At 49.7% G+C, this 22310-nt stretch overlaps 5 protein-coding genes across 5 annotated transcripts; 3 read left to right on the top strand and 2 right to left on the bottom strand.

The window, feature by feature from the left end:
* Positions 1-2113: 2113 nt before the first annotated feature.
* Positions 2114-5631, bottom strand: JN550_002085 (uncharacterized protein; the record flags this gene model as incomplete). Its single annotated transcript, XM_049313341.1, has 2 exons — positions 2114-3300; positions 3357-5631. The coding sequence occupies 2 exons, from the start codon at positions 5629-5631 to the stop codon at positions 2114-2116; spliced, it is 3462 nt and encodes a 1153-aa protein (XP_049176146.1).
* An 839-nt stretch (positions 5632-6470) lies between these two features.
* On the bottom strand, positions 6471-7040 carry JN550_002086 (uncharacterized protein; the record flags this gene model as incomplete). The annotated part of the gene is made up of 1 exon (XM_049313342.1): positions 6471-7040. One exon carries the CDS (start codon positions 7038-7040, stop codon positions 6471-6473), a length of 570 nt encoding a protein of 189 aa, XP_049176147.1.
* Positions 7041-8182: 1142 nt separating this feature from the next.
* On the top strand, positions 8183-9682 carry JN550_002087 (uncharacterized protein; the record flags this gene model as incomplete). Its single annotated transcript, XM_049313343.1, has 1 exon — positions 8183-9682. The coding sequence occupies one exon, from the start codon at positions 8183-8185 to the stop codon at positions 9680-9682; it is 1500 nt and encodes a 499-aa protein (XP_049176148.1).
* Positions 9683-15375: 5693 nt separating this feature from the next.
* JN550_002088 (uncharacterized protein) lies at positions 15376-16277 on the top strand (the record flags this gene model as incomplete). Its single annotated transcript, XM_049313344.1, has 6 exons — positions 15376-15388; positions 15438-15577; positions 15646-15746; positions 15816-15830; positions 15919-16096; positions 16164-16277. The coding sequence occupies 6 exons, from the start codon at positions 15376-15378 to the stop codon at positions 16275-16277; spliced, it is 561 nt and encodes a 186-aa protein (XP_049176149.1).
* Positions 16278-17885: 1608 nt separating this feature from the next.
* Positions 17886-21706, top strand: JN550_002089 (uncharacterized protein; the record flags this gene model as incomplete). Its single annotated transcript, XM_049313345.1, has 5 exons — positions 17886-19453; positions 19510-20634; positions 20688-20971; positions 21024-21135; positions 21211-21706. The coding sequence occupies 5 exons, from the start codon at positions 17886-17888 to the stop codon at positions 21704-21706; spliced, it is 3585 nt and encodes a 1194-aa protein (XP_049176150.1).
* Positions 21707-22310: the final 604 nt, after the last annotated feature.

The raw sequence follows: 22310 nt of genomic DNA on the forward strand, positions 1-22310 counted from the left end.
TACGTGCGTGGTGCTTTATTGTGTTCGTTTATTCGCCTCAGTCCTCGTACCAGAACTTACGTTGGGGTGGCTTATGCGGTTCTCCTTCGAAGTCTCCGAAACGTTCGGGTATTGAGACAAGCGGAGACTCACGTTACACTAGCCGGATGTCAAGACCTTGGGTTCCGACAGAAGTCCACGGGGAGAACTCTGGGCTTCTATTATTCGCTGCAGTAAGCTATTATTCATGTTGATTGTTGTGAATGCATGTAGTCTTGGCTGGGGAACTCGAAGCGCAGATATCCATGTTCGGTCTCGTTCCGCATATGTGTAGGCTAATTGATCTTTTAACAGCATAAGGACAAGCTTTTACGGAAGCAAAACAACGGACGTCAGTCAGCAGACGAAGCCACGGACAAGAAGTCCAAGTGAAGACAGCATTGTGTTACGGACATGGCCTCTTATGTGGTCACAATGCACGATTGAGGAGAACCACCACCCAATCAAGAGCGAAGCGTCAGACGGAGGCGATAAGGTGTGGCGGGAATTACGGTTGGTCAGGATGAGTCAGCACGCAAGTGCGCTGTGCGATGTTGTTCTTGCAGATGGGTCAGTGATGTGGTAAGATGCATAGGCCAGCTTTTGCATGGTAGCTCCTGCAGCGAGGTCTCTGCCGGCCCGTTCGGACTAAATCAGCTGGCTCGTTATTCCAATGAACAGTGATAGTGATCTGGGATAGAAATTACTCAGGAGAACCTGATTAATATGGGAGCAGCTTGTACATAAGACAATCGTTGAGTAGCTTGGTATTGGCCAAGACGTGCCGGCAAAGTTGGTCCCTATTCTCGCTAACGTATTTATGCGGAAAGAGTCTAGATCAGGTGAGACGATGGTAAAGAACTGACTGAGAAGTGAATAACCGTTCACTCTTATTGCCAGACGACTTCTACTATCGGGATCTGTCTTAGAGAGCTTGATTACAGCTGATTGGGTTTAGTCGGGACAGTGAAATCTAAACCAGCTGTCCCCTCATCTTGCATCGGCACTGACGTTCCAACGACCGATGTCGCGCAACCGAGATCCATCATTCCGTGAACAATGGTCCAGTGATAACGAAATCAGGATGTTGCTTGCTAGAAGATGCAGTTAGTCTCACAAATGCACAACGAAACTGTGAGCTTCAAACGAGACGGTCTGACTACATATGCCCGCCAAACGGGCTAAATCCGTTCCTGTTGCCTTTCATCATGATCAATCTCCAGGTTGAACTGTAGAAAATTAGCAAACATTGGGTTCGAATAGTCGGCGCCAGTGATTCAGAGCTGAGAGCTGGGGTTGAAATGTTGTGCTTGAGTGTGAGATATAGTAGTTGCAAATCGTAGCCGCTGGATGGTGAGTGAATTGGGGACTACAAGGCGTCTAGGCATAGCTCATGTGCGCAAGTGTGTGTATGAAAGAACTTGGCCATTTCCAAGAGCACTTGTGAGTTATGGTCACGCATGTAAGGCTAGACATATATAAAGAATGGGAGATACGTGCTGGCGATATCTGCAATGCAACTGTACATTGAAGTGACGACAAATGTGGTAGATCTGGTCGACGTATTTCTAACATGTCATAACTAAGGCGCTGGAGTGAAGTTCCATCCCAACTTCCAGATCAAGCCTCCTTAGTCAAGGCTGATCGCTTAGGGCGGAGCGAAGTAATTAGTGGGAAGTATTTCGGGTTCGGCAAGGCTGCTGGCTACGTTGAGAAGGGATAGCGAATATTGGGTTGTCAGAATGGTATCATTTCGGCGTCAATGGATTCATATAATCCTGAACGTAACCGCCATCCGAAAGCTATCGGGACTAGTCTATCATACATGACCTTTCATTTCAATCCGACACATCATTAAGTCCCTCTAATCTGGAGAGACCTTCGTTTTCGTCATCTTTCTCCGGTAGAACTCGCATATGCTATCCGCCCAACGCCAGCTTTCGCAAAACAACACACAAGTCCCAAATCATTACCAAGTTCGGACATAATGACGCCATGACAACCGATCAGCTACAGGCTCCACGTGGCGACGTTTCTTTCACCTGAACCTCCAAAGTTGACCAATATAGCATCAACCAGACCCTGACGTAGGGATTTAGCGGCCCAAGCTACTGCCAAGGCTACTGCCCACACTACTCATGGCCTCGCTGACTTTGCTCCCAACACCGCCCATCCACTGGGGCACCTTGATGCTCATGCGCACACGGCCCTCGACCACCATGTTCACCAAGTTCAAAAAGGCAAACGTACTGGAGCCGATGGCTCGGAAAAGCGCCAGCGCCGCCACGGCCCACATGATGAAGCGCAGGTAGTAGTTCTCGCCAATGCCAGAGCTTCCGTAGGCCTCAGAGACTGCCATGGCTAGGATGGCGTTGGCCATCATCCAGCTGACCACCATGTAAGTTCGCACGGATTTGTAGTAGTCTTCCTGCATCTGAGCCTCGCTGTCGCCAGGACTAGGCACCTCGACTCGGTCGCGAAGATTGCGGAGGGCTTCGTCGTAGCCCGAATCAATGTCGAGCTGCTCAGAGGGCATCTCTAGTTCGACCAGGCCGCCTTTACCCACAGCGCCTCCAAGATCTGTCTTCATCACGTTGTCACCCTTGGTCCCCCATGTTACATCGTGCGTGTTACAGAAGGCGTAGACCTGCAGGGTGCAGATGTATGAAGGGAGGAGCATGAAGTACTGGGCCGCGGAGGTGAACATGTGCCAAGGGTCGAGGTACATGAATGACATGAGGAAGTACAAGCCGACGGTTGAACCGACCGAGACGATCAGGTTTGTGAAGACATTGTTGCCTAGAGATAAAGCGTTCTCGTTGCCATCCTTCTTCGTGAACTGTGTCACCACGATATAGATACAGGCGAAGGTGTTGTAGGCCATAATGATGGCGTAAACGATCATGCTGGTAAGGTAGAGTTTCTTAGCACCCTGAGGCCTGTTGCCCAGCGAGATGATGAACTGCATGCTTATGAGAAGCACACAGGCGTATCGAAGGATGGTGAATATGTAGAGGCCGATGTTGTGGCCAAAGGGATCGGCAGATGGGTCCGCGAGACCGCCAGAAACGAAGTAGAAGGTAAGATAGAAGTTGGCGAGGGAGAAGTAGGTAAACAAGAGCTGCAAAAGTTGGTAGAAGAACTCGATGTGAAGCAGTACTTTGCGGGCAATAGTGTGGTCCGTTTGCCACAGTTGCTTGAAGTGCACAAGAGAGTACACGGCAGCAAAGAAGGCACCGTTGAGCCATCGGCGTCGCTGTGAGATGAACTCCGGGACACTATCTATTTGGGGAGTCAGCATGGAACTAGGATGTTTTTCTTTCGGAGGCCCAACTTACCAGGAACATCAGTCTCGCCAGTGCAACCTTTAACATACTTCAGGACCCATCTCTCGTTGCGCTTCGCCACCAACTCCCAGCAGAGAATACGATCTTCAGCTAGGTACATATTTGCGGTGAACACATCGGCATGTTGGCCGTGCAGCGTCTCTCCCTTGAAGTACTGGCTCAACGGGCCGTGTCCCGTTTCATCGTTCTGGAGGGCATGGTACCGATAGGCACTCAGGGCTCCTGGCAGAACTGTAATGTAGCCAAAGACCGACTCAAGAGGCTTATCCAAGATGTTGGACATCTTGTATTCAAAATTTTGAGAAGCAACGAGGGGGTTCAGCAACGAGGTCCCATACTTGCCCTTCATGGCCTTGATCTCACCACAAGCGCCTGCGACATTGGAGTCTTGGTCGAAAGCCTTCCAAAGATGATACAACGAGTTGCTGCCAGGCTTCGTGCCAACATCAAGAAGAATGCAGACATTGGGGTTGAGTGCCTTCCCGAAAGCGTTGAAGAACCATCTGTGGGAGTTCAACTTCTTCTGATTCTTTTCCTTCAGGCAGAAAATCATTTGGCATGGCACAATGCCCTTCTCGGCACCCTTGAACTTCAGATCGGCGTCCAACGAGACCTGAGTCGTGTACTCGTACACATGGGCCTGCACAGCCTTCTGATTGACAAAGTTCTTGGCGATACCGTGCTGGTATACACCCATAGCGGCCAGCGCATCGAGGGTCCGAGGGTGGATCTTCATTCTTCCATCCGACACGATACAAACGACGATCTTCTGCCAACCTTTCTCTCCCCAGGTTCGCGACTTGTTGCGCCCGCAGAAGTGGCTGATATTCTTCATGACAGCGTGCATTGTGCGTGTGAAGTCAATCTCGTTCTCGTTATACATGGTGACGCAGATGAAAAGCTCCGTCTCTCGTGTTGTCTTGCCAATGTTCTGTCGCAGCTTGTATCCCTTCTCGACGAAGTCGTCGGGATCACAAGTGACGGCTGTGTATCTCATATGGGTGAACTCGACCTCATCTCTTCGCGGAAGGAAACTGTAGAGGATAGTCGGGATCTTGCACTCCAGGACAAGCTCGCCGTTGATAAGCTGAACAGCTTTCCTTGAGACCTGAGGCGCGCGAACACCGCGGCGTTCCTGTTCTCCGTCGGGCAGCTCCGCGTAGAATTCGTCCTTGTCGTTGTAAGGCGTCTCGGGTTCCTCGTTGAGGGTCATCTGGGACTGCGCAGCATACGAGTCGCGGTGGTTTCCCATGTCTCCCCCAGGACCGAAGACATCATCGTTGTCGGGATCTAGTGGAATATTGACTGTAGCATCGTCTGCTGTATACGATGAGTTGCGAGCCGAAGCAGAAAACAGTGGCGCAGGGGGCAATGGTCTACGGGGACTGCCACCATACTGTGAAGAGGGAGTGCCTGGACGAGGGCTTCCATTGATGTCAACTGGTTCGTAGTGTAGGTTGGAGGCGGGCGGTCGTCGGAAATCGGAATTGGTTGACATCCTCGAGGACGGAGTCCAGGGCCGAGTTGGCGACCCACTCTCGCGGGGCTGATAGTACGACGAGGTCGGTGGGGGTATATGTGGAGGGTCGAGGAAAGATGAATCCAGAGAGTTGACGGAGGGCTGGTACGAACGTCGCGGAGTCGGTCGTATACTATTCGGAGTCTTGTGTGAGCTTTGTTTACCAGGAGATTGATCTTGGTTTCGCAGAGTGCTATGACTCTTTGAGTTCTTGCTGAGGAGAGAACTTCTCCTCGGTGAGGGACCCTCAGGTATGGTGGGGAGGTTCTGTGAGACTGCGGCCTCGACAACCTGGTCGGGCTTTTTCTTCTTCTGTAACTTCACAGTTGAAGAGCGTTGCACCTTGACAACGGGCTTGCGTTTTGGCGACTTGGGTGCTGATGAGTACGGGTTCTCAGAGGAGATAGACTTGGGTGTTGGTCCATCTTCTTGCTTCCTGAGAGCTTCCAAGTATTCTGGCGTTGACACCTTTGGCGGATCTGCCTGCCTTGTCCGAAGTTCACCTGCCCCTTGCTGTTGTTCCTGGGGCTGACTCTTGCACAGAAGGAGAGGAGGGGGAATGAGGCTCAAGGGGGAGGACAGGGCCAGTCGGGGCAATACGTACGGACGAGATTCGGGCAGCGGCTCCTCCATGGACGTGAGTAGCCTCACGGCTGCCGAATTTCCCCCCGTTGGTGTGTCGAGATCATCGTCGTAGGAGGGCAGAGCATAGTCCGGCGGACGCGATGACGAGTTTCGGCCGTCCATAGCGATCGCCTATTGTCAGCCAGAATACCGACAATGCCGCAGATGAGACAGCGAGGTCAGGTTGCTAGGTGAAGTAGGAATGCGACAAGGTCGAGTCAGCGCATCTAGCTCGCGCTGCTGCCCGTCTGGATGAGGTGAGGTCGAAGTTACTAGTGGTCGGGCGTGGTTGTCGATGCTGCTGCTGTGCTTGACGACAGAGAAAGATGTGCCCCGGCTGAGAATGAAGTCGACAGGAGAACTCAAGCTAAGCAACCCCTACCAGTGCCGGTTGATATTGGTGGCGGCCCTCCGTCGCATCCTGGACTGTCGCATGCGTATTGTTTGCGCTGCGCCTTGCTGCCGTTGACCTGGCAACGCCCTACGGCGCTTTTGACGGGATCCAGCCAAGCCAGCGGGCGGCAAGGCGGGATAGGGACGGGCGCACAGGCCAGAAACACGCCAAGAGCCCACTGACCCGCGTCGGCGCTGAATGCGGTAGGCCCACAACAAACCCCGGCCCTCCCAAACACCATGGATTCCCCAATGGGCTGATTGACGGCCAATGTCAGGTACCTTAGTTAGGTAGTGTCTAAGCTGGATTGGGACTGTGTTCTTTGAGCCTTGGTGAGGTCCTTATGACAAACTTGTTGATGTCGGTAAATATGAAGACATCCAATGTACTGGGTTCTCAATGGGTTTGGCTCTCAAGCTGGGCGCGGCAACCCGAGATGGATTACACTCGGAGTTTCCTTTACTCCCGCGTAGAGTGGGCTATCTGAACCTCACGCTCTTCCTGCCCCATCAAAGTCCCGCACATCACTGCTGAACCGCATCCTCCGGAGGTCGTTACTATGCTATGTTCATCCCCTGTTCGTCCTAGCAAACTCTAGCCCTCGCAACATCAGCGCCATCTCTTCAAAGCCGGGCAGGCGTCCATTTCGTGCCATTCTCGCGCACTCGATCCGCGCCCTCAATTCCGGGAAATCCATCCGGGTTGCTGCAATGAGCCGCTCTACAAGCAGCCAGGGCATTGGCTCAAACCCGGCGACCTTCATCCTTCTCAGCAGCGTGGCAAAAGCGTCGATGAACTCGGCCGTGCTGTCATATTGCACCCGTTGAATCTCTGACAGGGCACATGCGAGGCCCAGCTGCGCCGTAGGGGCCATGTCACCGTACATTTTCCCCATCTGCACCCAGATGGCTCGCGGAGACTTGGCGAACCATGAGTATACCAATATCCGAATACCGAGTTTCCCGCGGATTACGGCCAGAGCCAGCTTCTCGTCGCTGTGTGGGTCGTCAGATGCTGTGTTGAAGTCGCAGCTGCTATCGATCGTGTACCACAAGCCTAATACCTGCAACGCAAGCCGCAGTCCTACGGCCCACTGCATGTAATTACTGCTGCCTAGCAAGCAAGGCACAGCCTCCATGACTTGCGAATGGATCGAGGTTCCGTGTTTTATTGCCATTGTCATACCAGTTCCCCGTTACACGAGTCAAGATGGGTCAAACCAGGTGAGTTCAGCCGGGTGTCTCTGAATGTTTGCACCTCGCTCTCAATACGGGCTGTCTACTGATGGCAGCACCACATGCAATGTGCTCATAACTGCTCAAAGGTATATAGTTCGTACTAAAACGATAAAGAGCCATCGAACGGGTCAAACGCACGCTCGAGCCGGAAACCCTTTAGTCTAGGCTCTTTGGTGCCAGAGACGCAGTGTTGCCCCGACCCTGAGAAATGATGTTCCCCAGTCCGGCTGCTAAGAGTGATGCTCCCATGCCCTGCGATTCATAACTGCGATTCATAACTAGCCCGGTTTGATTCGACTGTCGGATAACATGACCCGTAGCCATCCACAGGGCGGAAGCCAGGTTACTGATGTGACAGTAGGTCGTGATAGCTTCGTAATGCGATTACAATCTGTGTTTACTCTCCAAAGAAGAAAGCGTTTGGTGTGGATGAGACAGTTAAGGAATACCCAATAACAGTGATACTTTTAAGTGCTTCTTATGTAGATATTAATTTTATTGCAAGACTAAGGCGATCCGTGTCATCCATTCTTCGCCACCAGATGGCTTCGAGACACAGGCGGTTCAAATGCTCGAAACGGGCGCGTTAGAGATCTTCCACGCGAGCCGGTGCCACTGGGGTTCTGCGAGGCCGGCAACGACGGCGATAGAACCCCGCTAGCCAATAGTATTTCGTGTCACGCCGTGCTGCCCGGTATCGCGTTAGCTGAGACGTCGACCACTCATAAGTATTGAGCATGCTGCATCCTTGCCAGAATTCAACTTCACGGATGGCGTGCTATAGCTTCAGCATGGCGAAGCCTCTGGAGTGGGCCAGTTTCTGTACTATCCAATCACAGATCAAAAGATACCTTACGTGCTTCGCGATCTGCATATACCCCACCAGTTCGTTTACCTACTCCGTATGATGTGACGCTTAATGGGATTCATTTCCGATGTGTATTAGATGCTGTGCATTCAAGTGTACGAATCTAATTATTTCAATATCACTTCAATACCTACACCTGAAGCATTGAATTCGTAACGCAGAAGGTCTGGGAAAATGGCCGAACACATAACAAGCAACGGCAGTAATGGGCCTGACAAAAAGAAGCAGCTCATTCTGAATGCCTTCGTGATGAATACGCCAGGTCACCTGGCTCCAGGGCAATGGAGACACCCGCGGAACAAGACTGCGCACTACAAAAAGCTGTCATTTTGGATTGAACTGGCGCAGCTTTTAGACAAGGCCAACTTCCATGCCATGTTCATTGCAGATACCCTCGGTCCCTACGACGTGTACAAGGGACCAGCGAACGTGGTTCCAGCCTTGGCCTCGGGCGCACAGTTCCCCGTCAACGACCCGCTGTACCTAGTGCCGGCCATGGCAGCAGCAACAAAGAACTTGGTCTTTGGAGTCACTGCCAGTCTCACGTACGAAAAGCCTTACGCGCTCGCCAGGCGCCTTTCGACGGTGGATCACCTGAGTGAGGGTTGGGTGGCCTGGAATATCGTTACCTCATACCTGGATAGCGCGGCTCGTAATCACGGGCTGAAGGAACAGATCCCTCACGATGAGAGGTACGCGATTGCCCACGAGTACATGGAAGTCCTGTACAAGCTTTGGGAGGGAAGCTTCAGAGACGATGCCGTCATAGAGGATACAGAAGGTGGTGTTTACATCGCCAACGATGCGGTCCGTCAAATCCACCACAAGGGGAAATATTTCGAGGTGCCTGGCCCTCACTTCTGCGAGCCTTCGCCCCAGCGCACCCCATTTCTTTTCCAAGCAGGGGTTTCGGAAGCAGGAAACGGATTCGGGGGTAAACATGGGGAGGCCATCTTTATTGGAGGGCAGACCCATGAGGCTGTGCACCAGACAGTCAAGAACATCCGGGCAGTGGCCGAAAAGGAAGGACGAGACCCGAATCACTTGAAAGTCATCCTTGGCATTCAAGTCATCGTGGCTCCCACAGATGATGAAGCTTATGCGCAAAGAGACGAACACTTGAAATACGCTGACAAAGAAGGCGCATTGGCCCTATTCGGCGGATGGACGGGAGTGGATCTGTCCACATATGCAGACGATGAGGACTTCCGCCTCAGTGACTCGCCTCGAATACAGTCCATTATACGTCGATGGGCAGCCACGGTTCCTGGAACCGATAGCCTCCCCTGGAACAAGCAGAGGATCGTCGAATATTTGAGTGTTGGGGGGCTCCAAGCAAAGGTGATTGGTAGTCCAACCACGGTCGCCGACGAGTTGGAGCGATGGGTTGAAGCTTCCGATGTAGATGGTTTCAATCTGGCTCATATCACCAACCCGGGGACGTTTGAAGACATTATCGACTACTTGCTTCCCGAGCTGCAGCGTCGTGGAATTTTCAGGGCTGACGTAGAGAAAGAGGGTGCGACTGCGAGGGAAGCTTACATTGGAACGAGAAGGCTACCAGAAGACCACCCTGGAAGCAAGTTCAAGTGGCGAGCTGGCGAAAGAACTCCCAAATATCAAAGCGAAGCACCCAAAGATACACTCGAGCCCAGCTCGAAAGTCTCATCTTAAGCATTATGTAGTACATGGGAATATAGCAAGTAATTCAGATGGAACTCAACTGGGAGGCGTGCGCATAAGTTGTGCGCCGTTCTCACATTCCCAGACATGCTTGGAAACCGCGCTGCTAAGCCGGCCAACTCCACAACTACCTAGCTAAACGGGTATCTGGCAGGAACCTGAAACCCTACTTGACTGTTTACTAAATTCACAATCAACTCGCTCTGTACCCAAGCTAGAAAATACCGTCTCTCAATTCCAAGCATATCTACGAGACGGGTCTTTCGCTTCTCTCATCCACGCAAGTCTATTGAGGGCGCAGGGTGGATACATCCCAAACGCGGTAGAATAGAAGGACGGATCTGGTATGTATCTGACGTGCCCCTATGCGTTTATGCTATCAATGCGACATGAAGAAAGCGGTTGAACTTAGTGAGCGGGAGTAAGCTGGTTTGTCTCAAAGAGAAGCACTATAAGCACTAGACATTAAATATTACGATGAAAAGAAGAACGATCAGCTGCCGGATAAAGGTTCCCGCTGGATATACATGATGTTTGTGAGCGCTGCCCCGATTGGCAATGCTTGCGGCCTAAGGCCTGACGCATTGTCCATACAATCTTCAAGGTGCTTGCGATACGTATTGGCGCGTAGCCGGAACACACTTGTCCTTGGAGCTGTACTTATCGTTACTCATATCTCACAGGACGAGAAAATATCATCACCTGTAAACCTAGACCTACCTTGTCTTGGCATGTTCGGAGTGTGACTGGTGAAGTACAAAACACCTCTTTCTTCATCCTTGGCAACCCTTTTCTCTCGCTTATTTTTTCCGTATTCTACATCGCTCGGAAACCGGCTAGGCTCCAGCTTGTGGCACTACTTTCTGTTTCTAAGTTTATGCACTCCAAGCCACAGGGGCTTCCAACCCAGTTGCAACACATATTCTCAAACATTCCTGACCAACTTGACCCTAGCAGCGAATATCTGCAGAAGAAAAGAAAACATGCCGGAGTTATGGCTCAATGCTCATGGTCATTGGTAATGCGTCAATGAGATGCCGAAGTAGACGAACCAGACAATGCAGTCGCGCGATTGCTGCTGTAGCCACTGAAAATAGTGTTTCTTATCTAGGATGCGGAAACAATCTTCCTAATGGAGAGGGGTAGGTGAGCAATGATATAGCCATCCTGGTGGAAAGTCAATCGGCGTCGCCATGCGGTATCTTGGAGAGACCGGATAGTGCTTTCAGGCAAACGACAAGCAAGACGGCTGAGGAAAAGCTCGCGAGTTTACGGTTAGAAATAACAATTTTGATGAGATTCATAGTCTCTCAATTTTATCATACTGTGCCTATAAGGAGAGACATGAAGGAAGATAGACAAAGGTCGCATGCGAGAAACCCAATACCTGCTACCCCTTTTTCCGCGGAAGCAACAACACAAATTTGGAATGATAACGAAAGAACCTTCATAGCTGTGAGAATATTTCTCGAGGCTAACAGTGAAGAATAAGCCTCGAAGTCTCGCATGAGCCATTGCATTGTTGAATATTGCAGAGAATCAGCTCCACCTATGCTCCCCACGTACCGACTGTGCATCCTGTCGCCCCGACCCGACGACGGATATAGCTGCCATTCTGCGGGTCGAATTGGATCAACTTCTCAAATTTATCGTTGGAGGCAAAAGTCCCCCCAGCAGCAGACGGCATACTTGTACTCTTTCCCAGTCGGGTCTGTGAGGGGTTTGGCGCATATTTGTCTGAGTTTCTCAGCAGTGGGTGTTTCATTCGGTTTGATGGAGACTTGTTGCTTGTTAAAGACCTGATATGAGCCTTCACTAGGCGATTGGGATACTCACTGGCTTCACAAGGCTGTACTCCCAATCTGTCTTTAAGGCCAACACAACATGCTTGTGTTCCGCCCCCTCCGCATGCTGGTGGACTTGGATCAAGCGTAAATGAGGTCGTTTCGGTGGTGGATGTGGGCGTTATTATAGTCGTGGTAGGTTCCGTAGTGGTACTGGTTATGAATGTAGTATCTGAGAAATCCGTGGTTGTCCCAGAGCTAGGTGTGAGCCAAGGGGTAGAGGATGCGAGAGACGAGGAGCTGATCCAAGATGAGTCAGACGATGTCAGTGAAGGATCCAATGCAGCGGTCAACGCAGCAAGAAGACCACAAAACAGTGCGTGGAACTGCATCATGAGTTTCTGATGATAATTTCGCCTTGAGAAGACAATGTGGCTAACTTGTAATTGGTGAGATATACGGAGTGTGTCCCTTTGGAAAATGTACAGTCAGGAGCTGAGTTTTTATACCTTGCTTCTTGGAACCCCAACTTCCCAATACAGTATTCTACCTGCGTTGCCTATACGACTGGGGCTGGGCTCAGCCCACGATGACTCCTGTTAGCCTTTGACCTTCGTGATCCATGAGTCTCAGACATACTTCCGTGGCTTTCAAATTAAGCGAACTTGCCATGGTCGGTTGGTTTTGATGATGGTCACGCGACGCAGCCTTGCAAGCGCTGAAGGTATGCAGCGGCGTTTTCGGGCAAGCGATATCATTGCCAAGCAAAGGTTGTTCATGGCTCAGTGAGACATGCGACAATGAGTACGCAGAATGTCCCTATTGCCAAGCAATTATGAGAGGCAATGCTGCATGGCTGCTGTAGGGAGATACTGAATTTTTCTATATAACTCAATGGCATCCCAAAATTTTCAGCTATCATGTTCGTGCGCCACTTCGCTGACCTACACACCAGCGCAGTCCAACTGAGACTGGAGTTAGCCTCCTTTTGAATCTTCAGGTAAGAGCTGTGCATATTCCTCTTGTTATGAGCTGGCATTGGTCGCAGACGAGTTTTATGATGGGTGACTTGTTTCCGGTAAGGCCACTTCGAATATTTGGAGCTATCTTTCACGTAATCTTTCAAGATGCGGCGCTTTCTACGGGACTGTCTCTTGCGCCCACCTCTTCTGTGCATGCAATGAAAACTATTAACAGAAATATGGCGCAAGGTCCGGTACCCGAGAATCAAAACACTTCGACCTAACCCGGTACGGCAGAAGTGGGCTGAGGAAGGTTGACCGAGGATGAACGGGGCTGAGCGAGCTGAAAAAAGTTGCTACACACAGCGAGTAGGACTGGAGATGGACCGCCACATGGCTAACTTCGTTAACGAGAAGGTTTCACCTTTCTTTTGCCAGTATGCGAACGGGCTACATGCTGCATACTTGCCTTGTCCAGGCTTTTGCCAAGCACATCTGAATCTAACCTCCCGTTCATATTAGCAATAATGGAAAATTCCGAATAAGCTGAAATCTTGACCTCTATTACTGTTTGACCTGATCTTGTCAACAATCATCATAAAGTTGTTAAGTTATGGTTCATGGTGTCTAGGCTTTCATTGGAAGCCAGAATTGAATTAAATATTTCTTTCTACCGTTGTCAGTATTCTAAATTCATCGCCAAATATGAATGAGCAGCAACAGAATCTCATACAACACCACAATAATGAGGATCATCGAAAGCAATCATTCAAGGCTGAAAGCTCACTCGGCCGGGGGAAAAATTCTAGGGGGCTTGTTTCAACCGAGCATGCATGAACCTTATGCATGGTACTTCTCTGTTGTGACTATCAACTGAAGGAGGATTATGAGTGACCTAAATATAGATGAGTGAATTTTCCCTACCCTATGGTCAACAATTGTAGATTTCGCGCTACTCTGAAGGATAACGTTGAAAATCTCTGGATCTCCCCTCTTGGTGGCCAGCAATGACGTAGCTCGAGCCTAAAGTTCGATTCCAAGTCTATTGAGTAGTTTCATTGCTCTCATACATTCTTTTCACTGATCCCCTCCAGCTTGGGTGAAAGCTTCCCTTTCACGGCCGAAGATATGCAGATTCAAGTTTTTTGCCAATGAATTAGATATATCATATCTAGCCATATCATAGCACTACGACCATGGGTTTGAGACTGCAAAACGACTGATTCGAGTTTTCTTATGCATTTTCGACTAAGAGACGCCCTCGTTTTATCCTGGAATTGTAGTGTTGTACACTAACGCTGAAACGTCAATGTTTATTGCACTGCCAATAAAAATGACTTCCACCGCAACGAAGCTATGTGAGAAGCCAGGCAACACTGCCATGTGGTAGACTTCGGCAATGTCAGGCATACTTACGTCGCCGTTGCAGCAAAGATCTCGATTCGCTGAGGATTGAAATCACTAACGAGAAGAGAGCGCCAAACACAGCCGTTCCACCGATCCTGGCATTGGTTATCGACAGTGGTTTTGGGGCCTCTGAAGCAATGTGAGTGACTACATCGACTATATGGATATCAGCTACAAAACACCCAATCCATCAGGCACAGAATGCGTCTTGTCTTGTTTACACATCGACAGAATGTTTTGGTCTGTCGGTTCTCGTTTTTTGGTGACGCCAGTTTACTAACTTTTCTTATCCACCTCTGTTTCGAAATGATCCGGTCAGAACTCTTGTGCGGGAGAATCTTTAGCAGGTCAACATGTCCTTGGTTTGACGCCAAATAGAGAGTTTGCCAACCGTGAATACAAGCGAGAATAAGATGAGCACTGTATCAGAAAAGAAGCATGGTCGTTTCGATATTTCCATTCAGCATCTCTCATTGCTCGCCATATTCAGATTAGCGCCCTCGTCCAGCAGTATCTGCAAAGGCTTCCTCATGTTCACCATTTGGGGCGGCCTGAAATGCTGTAGGGTTTTTCTTTTTTTCAACTGAGCATTGATGCTTAGCGCCTTCATCCAGCAGCATTCGAATGACCTGCGTGTAGCCTCCGTGAGAAGCAGACTGCGAGGCAGTGACGTACTCTCCCCCTCGAAGATTGTCGCCCACTCCTCCAGCATCGTCGGCGCACCCTGCCTCTTTACTCCCTAGTTTGATGACCATGCTTAAAACTTCAGCAACCTATCATTAGATATGACCTCTTAGATGAAGCAGGCAACAATGAAAAGAGCTTTGAGAGATGGAGGTGCCAAGGCCGCCACTGATCACGCCGTTGTTAAACTAGCTACGCGAGATTAAGACCGCTCCTTGTAAGGATTGCAAATGACCAATTGAAGGGCAGCATACGGTGTTTGCTCCTTTGATATCCAGAAGGCCGTTGGCAGTGCTATGAAGATAATGATGTCAACGAGGGGCTCTGACTCCTCCAATAATTAGAGTGTATGTTGACGCCACGGTGAAAGGAGTTATGCATGCTGCGTAGAGGCCATCGGAGCCTTCCAAACCTACGTAGAGATCCTTTCGGCCCTCTCAGGTATTTAAGAGAGATCCTGGTTAAACAATGTTCATATCAACAGAATCTTGGGTGGCATACACCATGAGCTTGGCAGAGAATGTCGCCTAACGGTAGGAGTGATAATCATTCAGCACACGTCAACAGCATACAACAGCATACGATGACAGCATACAATGATAGCCTCAGATTCCACCTGCGCCGCCAAGACATGATTATACGTGCTGAATGCTACTATTTATAAACTCTGCCGTTTGGCAAGTATCACGGAGCCTTTTATATATGCCTCTATATGAGAACAGAAGAGTAGTAGATTTTCAATCATATTACTCAACTTCTTAACTTACACTATCAATCACATTAAAATAAATTAGAACCATATCATGTGCAAGTTAAATTTCGCGAAATTCAATAGCCAAAATCCAAGATGGTTTCTGTCCGTTATCTTACAGTTGCAGCGCTTGCAGAGAGCAAACGCATCTCCTGCAGTAATTCAAGGCGATCCATCTCTTCAGACGCTCCAGCTTCGCGGGGGAGGGGGCGACACATTCCTTGCAGGAGCGCAGCTTGTGAAGGAGATCCTCAAGGCCATTGGGGTTTTCACCGAGAGTGACAAGAAGGATGGCTGGGTATGTTCTAGATGACCACAGGTACTAAAGTGCAAGTTTCATGCAGTCCGACTAACGTAATGGAACAGGATTTCAAAGATAATAAGGACATGTGTGACGTCTTCTTCACGACCAAGAACGGGGGAAACTGCTTTGTGACGGTTGAATGCAACGACGGTGGCAAGAAGGAGTATTTCTAGAATAGGGGCGACTATAAGAACTGCTTCGTCGGGGGCCGGCAATACTTCGACGATTCAAGGATTGGAGAGTTCAGGTGAGTTTTGAGAACAGACGGGTGCCGAGAGAAGCCACCGTGCGAATCATTGTGGTGAAGCCTGCTTACTCATTTCTGCTTGTGCTAGTGTCAATTTTACCAAGCGCGATGGGTGGGAGCTCCAGGGGCTTACGAACCCAATTCTCCAAGTAAAGCACGTCGCCGATTGGAAGGAATGGGACGTGTCCTCAATGTCTTCAGCTCGTGCTCATGCGAATCTTTGCGAAAAGGGCATTTCTCCGTTAGGTTGCCATAAAGGTCCATGGGTTTGTAGATGGGTATGATCACCACCATTCTGGAAGTTGCAAACCAAAGATAGCTAATTTACAATAGGTCGAGGGTGGTAACACGCCTATTGTCAATGACTGCTCCAAGCGATGGAGTTGTGTAGTTCCCAAGATTGAAGCCAAATTTCCAGACGGGTCGAACTGGGAAAAGAACAACTGAGAAGTATGGAGAGAGTATGACGGGTTAGAGGGATGGGAAAAACGATTAGTTGATCGAGTAGTCGAAGCTACTGAAGCAACTGTGTAAGATGTATAAGTATGGAATATTTGGCCTAGTGGACAATCGTTTTAGATAATGCATTCATGTTAAAACATCACAGTTGATATTAACGCCCTCGTATACAAGCAGAGGCTACCCTCACTCCGCGGCGCGTCCGAGAGCGGCGCAAACGTTGCGTCCTGTGGGGCTGAAGACTGGGCCTGATCATGCGGGCCACATTTGACCGTGTCCGGGGAAAGTGCTTCCTTGGGCCGCATCGGCAGAGACTATTGCACTGTACTGGTGACTTTGATTCCATGCCTCTTCTCACGATCTAAGTCGATTTGAACTGGCCCCCAATTCCAAGAAGAAAGCTGGATTGATCCTGTTTACTGGCATGATTGTTTGTCCTTAACACGAAGGACACCATTTTCTTATCCAGATGAGTACGCAAGGTGATATCAGGCTCACAGCTCATTGACGAGATGGTTCTAGCTGATGGCTTCCGCCGTATCCTGTGAAAATTGAGATGTTAGACTCTTTCATTCTTGATGTATACGGAAGCTTCGATGTGCTCACTCTCTGTAACTTGACGGGTTCTGATCAAGTGATGGCATCTTTTGGGACGATGGGTGTTTTCGGTGGTAGAATGACACTGCGAACTCCAGCACGGCAGCGAGGAAGTTGATCCTAGTAATTCAACAAGATATGGAATATCCTAGAGTCAATTACTATCGATATAATTCAAACAGATACATAGGTTGGGAAATGAAGGTTTGCTATTAGATGAGCCACAAGCGAATCCTCGGAAGCTCAGCCGTCAGAAGCTAGGTTTAAGTACTGGAATGCCAGTGTCCCTTTGAGTGTTTTAGCTATAATGGCGAATGCCATTTTCCACAAGCCACACATCATGGCAGCCTCCAACACAAATTGTGTAATTGGTAATCATATTCAGCCGTCGTTGCATGGTCCTCAGTGAAGCCACAAGGGATCCATCGCAATGCATCTTCAAGCTCACTGAATTGATTACATGAAAATATTTGTGCCTTGAGATGAATTGCACTTTCCGTCTATAGTATTATCTGCGTTTAGCTAGATTAGTCTTCGAAAAGAGGACAAACTTATTTACCTGAGGCGAAGAACTGCCAGAGAGCTTGCTGACTGCCAATGCGTCCGACAACACTTCGGTGTAAACTGTAAAATGTGGTTATAAATAGTCACCAATCAGATTACGGTCGCGCCTCCCATTCACAGTCGACAGTGGCCGCTGGTGCCTAAAAGGGTTAGTGGGACACATTCGTGTATTCAGCCCCCAACTTCTCTATTGGATCACATCACCCACCCCCGAGGGACATCCGCACATTTCATCACAAACAGAATACTGTCACGTACTTGTCAGGATGCTAGCATCTGTTTCGCATGATTACTAGCTGAGCATCGCACCAGGAGCCTCTTAGTTTCTACACAATAGTGATCGTCGTCCTAAATAGGGCGTGGTGACAGCCTCGCGTCAACGTTTTCCACGACGCGAATAGCCACACGGACACAGCCTTTCAGTCGATTCATGAAATGGCCTCGTACGATGCCTCGTCTCCCTTAGGAGACGGCGGAGAGTCAAAGGCCCCATCGGATCATCAGCTGTTGGACCCGGACCAGGCGCACCGTAATGTTCCTTGGTACCGCGATAGGCATGCAGACTTCGAACACCCATCTGCATATTATCCACAGGGACAAGTACAACCCTCCGGGAATCCTGGATTCCTGCACACCCCGCCCGCTACGGTTGGTACGCCAAGTGCCTATCAACCAAGCGAAATTAGCTGTGATTACGATGATGAGCATGAGGCCGACCAATCTGGGTCACATTCTCGGCATGAATCACGAGACAGTCTGGCACCACCCAGCCGTTCATCAAGCTGGGGCAGAAAGCATCGGCGAAGTCAGCAGCAGATGCCGAGTCTGAACACTGCAGTTGGTGGGCCTCAAATAGCCACCACGCAGTTGCCTCGGATCGGTTTCGGCTTACCACCGCCCCGTAATATATTACGCCGACCAAGAAGTAACACTGATAACTCACAAGAATCATCCCACGGCTCAGACTCAAGTCTGGCATTTGCAGAAAGTCCAAAAAGGGAGAGCGGTCCGCTGGTCGATGAAAATCACAGACAGTTCGAGTTATCACCAAATTCCAAAGGTGGCTTTTGGCCAAATGACGAAGATTCGCTAATGAACTCCTACCCATTAGCTCATCAAAGTCCACTTATCACGATCTCTGTCTGGGGTAAAGACGGTGAAGAGCCCTTGTCGACAGACTTACCCTCCTTTGACTTCCCGCGTACTCCGGATACCAGCCTTCCGGTCACGTTGAAACCGTCTGAAGCCTTTCCTCCGCACGTAAAAGCGTGGCATGACGAACAAAGCGCTCTACACCAGATGGGGAAACACCAGGAGTGGGGGAGATATATGGACATCGAGACATGGATTTCGCAAGTGCCGGACCTGGGCTATATTGGTTCCAGCTGGCACGAGTCTAACTCACCACAGATTCCCCAGTATGATGATGATGACAACATTAGGACCGAGCCAGTTCCTACTGAACGAAAAACAAAGAATCGTCAAATCGAGTCACAATTATATTACAACTTCCGTGGTGGCAGAATCACTGATACAGACCTGTATCTCATGGGAGAGTATAGGGTATGGGAGAACCCTCCCATATTACTTCCCATTGTTCAGTCCCCTTGGGCTCGTATGCAGCCTGCAACCTCACAGGCAGCCATAGAGAGATTCAACAGAATGGACCATGACAATGGATCTATTGTTTCGCATTGCGCATCCTGGGGTACACAACCAGAAAGCCTGCCGTCTGTTGCGAACGAAGACCAAATTATAGCTGGTAACTTCTTGCAGAGAACCTCTCTACCAGAATCTCATTCATCTCCAAGGAATCTCACAGATGAAGAAATTCAGCAGTTGAGACAGTGCCTTCCTCACCCTCGAGTTGCTAGCAATATCTCAGATGTCTTCGGCCTACCATCCTCCGAAAATAAGATTGGACAGGCGGAGAAGTTGCTCAGAGGTCTTTTCGAGATCTTTAGCGAACCATGTGCTATAGTTGGACAAGAGGACTCTGAGAGGTGAGCCATTTTCTGAAACTCCTGACCGCGCAGAGTCCTGCTAATGCTGCCTCAAGCTATCTCGCCGATGTTGAAACACAATTAACAAAGCTAGAGGCTCTGCTCAAGACTCGGCTTGGCGTCTACAACCCCTCGCAGTCGTCAGTTCTGCAACTATATGGCAGCATGGTAAAACGCGAGCCAGATTTAATTTCCGCAAAGAACGGAAATGTGGGAAGTGTTACACCGAGTGCTAGCCTCAGCATCAGCCCATGCCCAACGTGTGGAAGTAGAACTACCCTCAACAATGGCCGGAGGCAAGATGCTGCGTTCGATGTCAAGAATGAGAATAATACTAACGCGGGCAAGGATATTTTTGATGACAAAATACCCGATATAATTCAACCTACACTGCGGGGGCGTCTTGGTGTCGATTGCCCGGATGCTCCCCAATTTGTTGATGAGGGCGTCCAGGTGGACTTACCAGAAGTCTACAAATCAGAGTCTCAAGGATATCACGCCGTCAACTCAACAAGTTTGCCTCATTTCGTGGATGAAGGAGTACAGGTAGACTTCTCAGAAGATGAGAAGACAAGATATCGAAGCAGAACCAGTGATGTCTCGTCCGCTTCAAGCGCATCAGGCACGACAAATATAACACGGCATATCGAAAGCTCTGTTGTACCCGACACAAAGTTAGAGTATCAACTACTCGATATTCAGTCCAATGTCCAACTTAGGCAAGTTGGCCTCGTCAACGTCCAAATTATGCTTGTGTCCCTGTCGCCACACTGTAAAACTGCCTCTCAACCCGACGACTCGGCCGGGATTGACTCTGACGAATCCCAACTAGATGAGAGCGATCAAACTGACGCAGAAGAGGTGGCACCTAACGATGTGGAACACATGGAAGATATGCACACGGCGAGTGGATCCTCCGGTGTTGGCTTCGCAGGATCTATCTCTTCTAGTTCCAACACTGGCGACGTTCAGGGTCAACGGCCCAAGGGGAAACGAAGTGGAGACGGCGAGGACGGAGAGAACAGGAACAATAAACGCAGGCGCATGCTCCCTCTCCCATGTGACAAGCCGAAATTACCACGTCTGGCGTGTCCGTATCAGGCATATGAGAGGTTTCAGAGCTGCCTACGTCGAGGCGGATCCAATCGTGAGGGCGGTTGCGCCGGTATAAGCCGATTGAAGTTTGTGATCTGTCCCCTTCTATGTGATATTTCAAGAACTAAGTGAAACTTAGGCAGCATTTGAGCCGGAGACACATGCTCTCGTATCGATGTCAGAGGTGCTGGCGATCATTCGATACGAGAGGCGATGTGAGCAACCATGCGACACAACAGCCACCCTGCGATGCGAGACCTAAAGGGTGGGAGGAGCGGTTCATGAACATCGACCAGGAGGGCGAAGTGGAGAGAATCGGGCGCAACATGTCCGAGCAGGATGCCTGGTGGAGTCTATTCAGTCTCCTCGTTCCTGGCATGCAGAACCGTGACCTACCGTCATTGATGACACAGTATTCGCCGTGTATGTCCAGCGCTTCTCGGTCAAGAGACGCAGTAAAGCTGACCCAGTCAAGTCTACGTCTACTATCACTCCAACTTTATGATCCCAGCTATTTCCTTTTCACAGCTACCAGGCCAATTAACGCAGCGGGGCCAACTCAGCGAGGAGGGGTATACAACTGATAGGTAAGGGGCTTAAATATGCCTATTGGCCTCTATTGATCACATCACCATGCATTTAGAGGCTAATACCGGAGATAGTTCTGAACTGCCTTATCAATGGCCGGTGGATCAGAGCTCGTCGTTGCAACCCAATACGGGCTTTGCCATTCCCTCGCCAGCACCCTCTGTACAGAGCTTCCCCATGCCTCTGCTCGAGCTGATGGGCGAGCCAACGGTCGATCTAGATTCATCACTGTTCATAACACCCTCCTCGAGCGGGGCCACTCAATCAAGTTTCAATTGCACAACGTCGCCAGGGTCCGTACCTCCGGCGTACATGTCGATCGATAGTCCCGCACCCTTCGACCGAAGTAACATTCAACGTAACTATGATCGGCTCAAGACGAGAAGCGTACAGACAGAAAAGCTCAACGCAGATTTCCGTGAGGCGAATCGTGCGAACAGGACTGACATTGATCGGGTAGATACTATATTGGAGGACGTGCTCACAATTGAGGAGCTTCCGGATCTCATATTTGAGAGAATCTCTCAGGTATCAGATATATTGTCAGTGATCAAGGGGAGACTCCGATAATTCTGTGCAGTGATATATACATAGATACAGCTAAATGTCGAAATACTCAACTGACAACGCAGAGCCAAAATGGCCTGCACCAGATAACGTCATCGAAACGCGCCTAAACATTGCATCGTGGGGTATCTAGATCAGCATTCTTACGCTGAATTTAATGAAAATAATCATGGAAATAAGCATAATTTCATGCCAGCCAATACTCCACACCATGCGCGTTGCATTATAGCCACATATTTGGCTGTGGGTGAGGAACGGGTGAGTCCAGGGTGGATGTAACGGCCGCCATATACTAGACTTCAGCTGCATCATCAGAATGCTCTATTTTTGGCTAGTTGTTTTACATTAGCATGACGTGGTCGTGGTATGCTAGAGAGGTTGGATATGCCGAAGTTGATAGACTCACCCTCTTTGACCACCGCAAGCCGCAACCATTGCACAGATCTCGCTTGCCGCTGGGTCCACGCCGCCACTCGGGTGACAGTCTCGTGTGGCAATTGGCACACCCTCGAAATGTCTCCCCTTGTAATTTAAAGCGCCTGCGTTGCTTCGACAACCGCATCATTTCTTGCAGTTCTCGGCTGAGAATTTGATTTTGATGATGGAG

Source organism: Neoarthrinium moseri (assembly GCF_022829205.1).
Source record: "Neoarthrinium moseri strain CBS 164.80 chromosome Unknown scaffold4_Wmoseri_CBS_16480, whole genome shotgun sequence".
Lineage (NCBI taxonomy): Eukaryota > Fungi > Ascomycota > Sordariomycetes > Amphisphaeriales > Apiosporaceae > Neoarthrinium > Neoarthrinium moseri.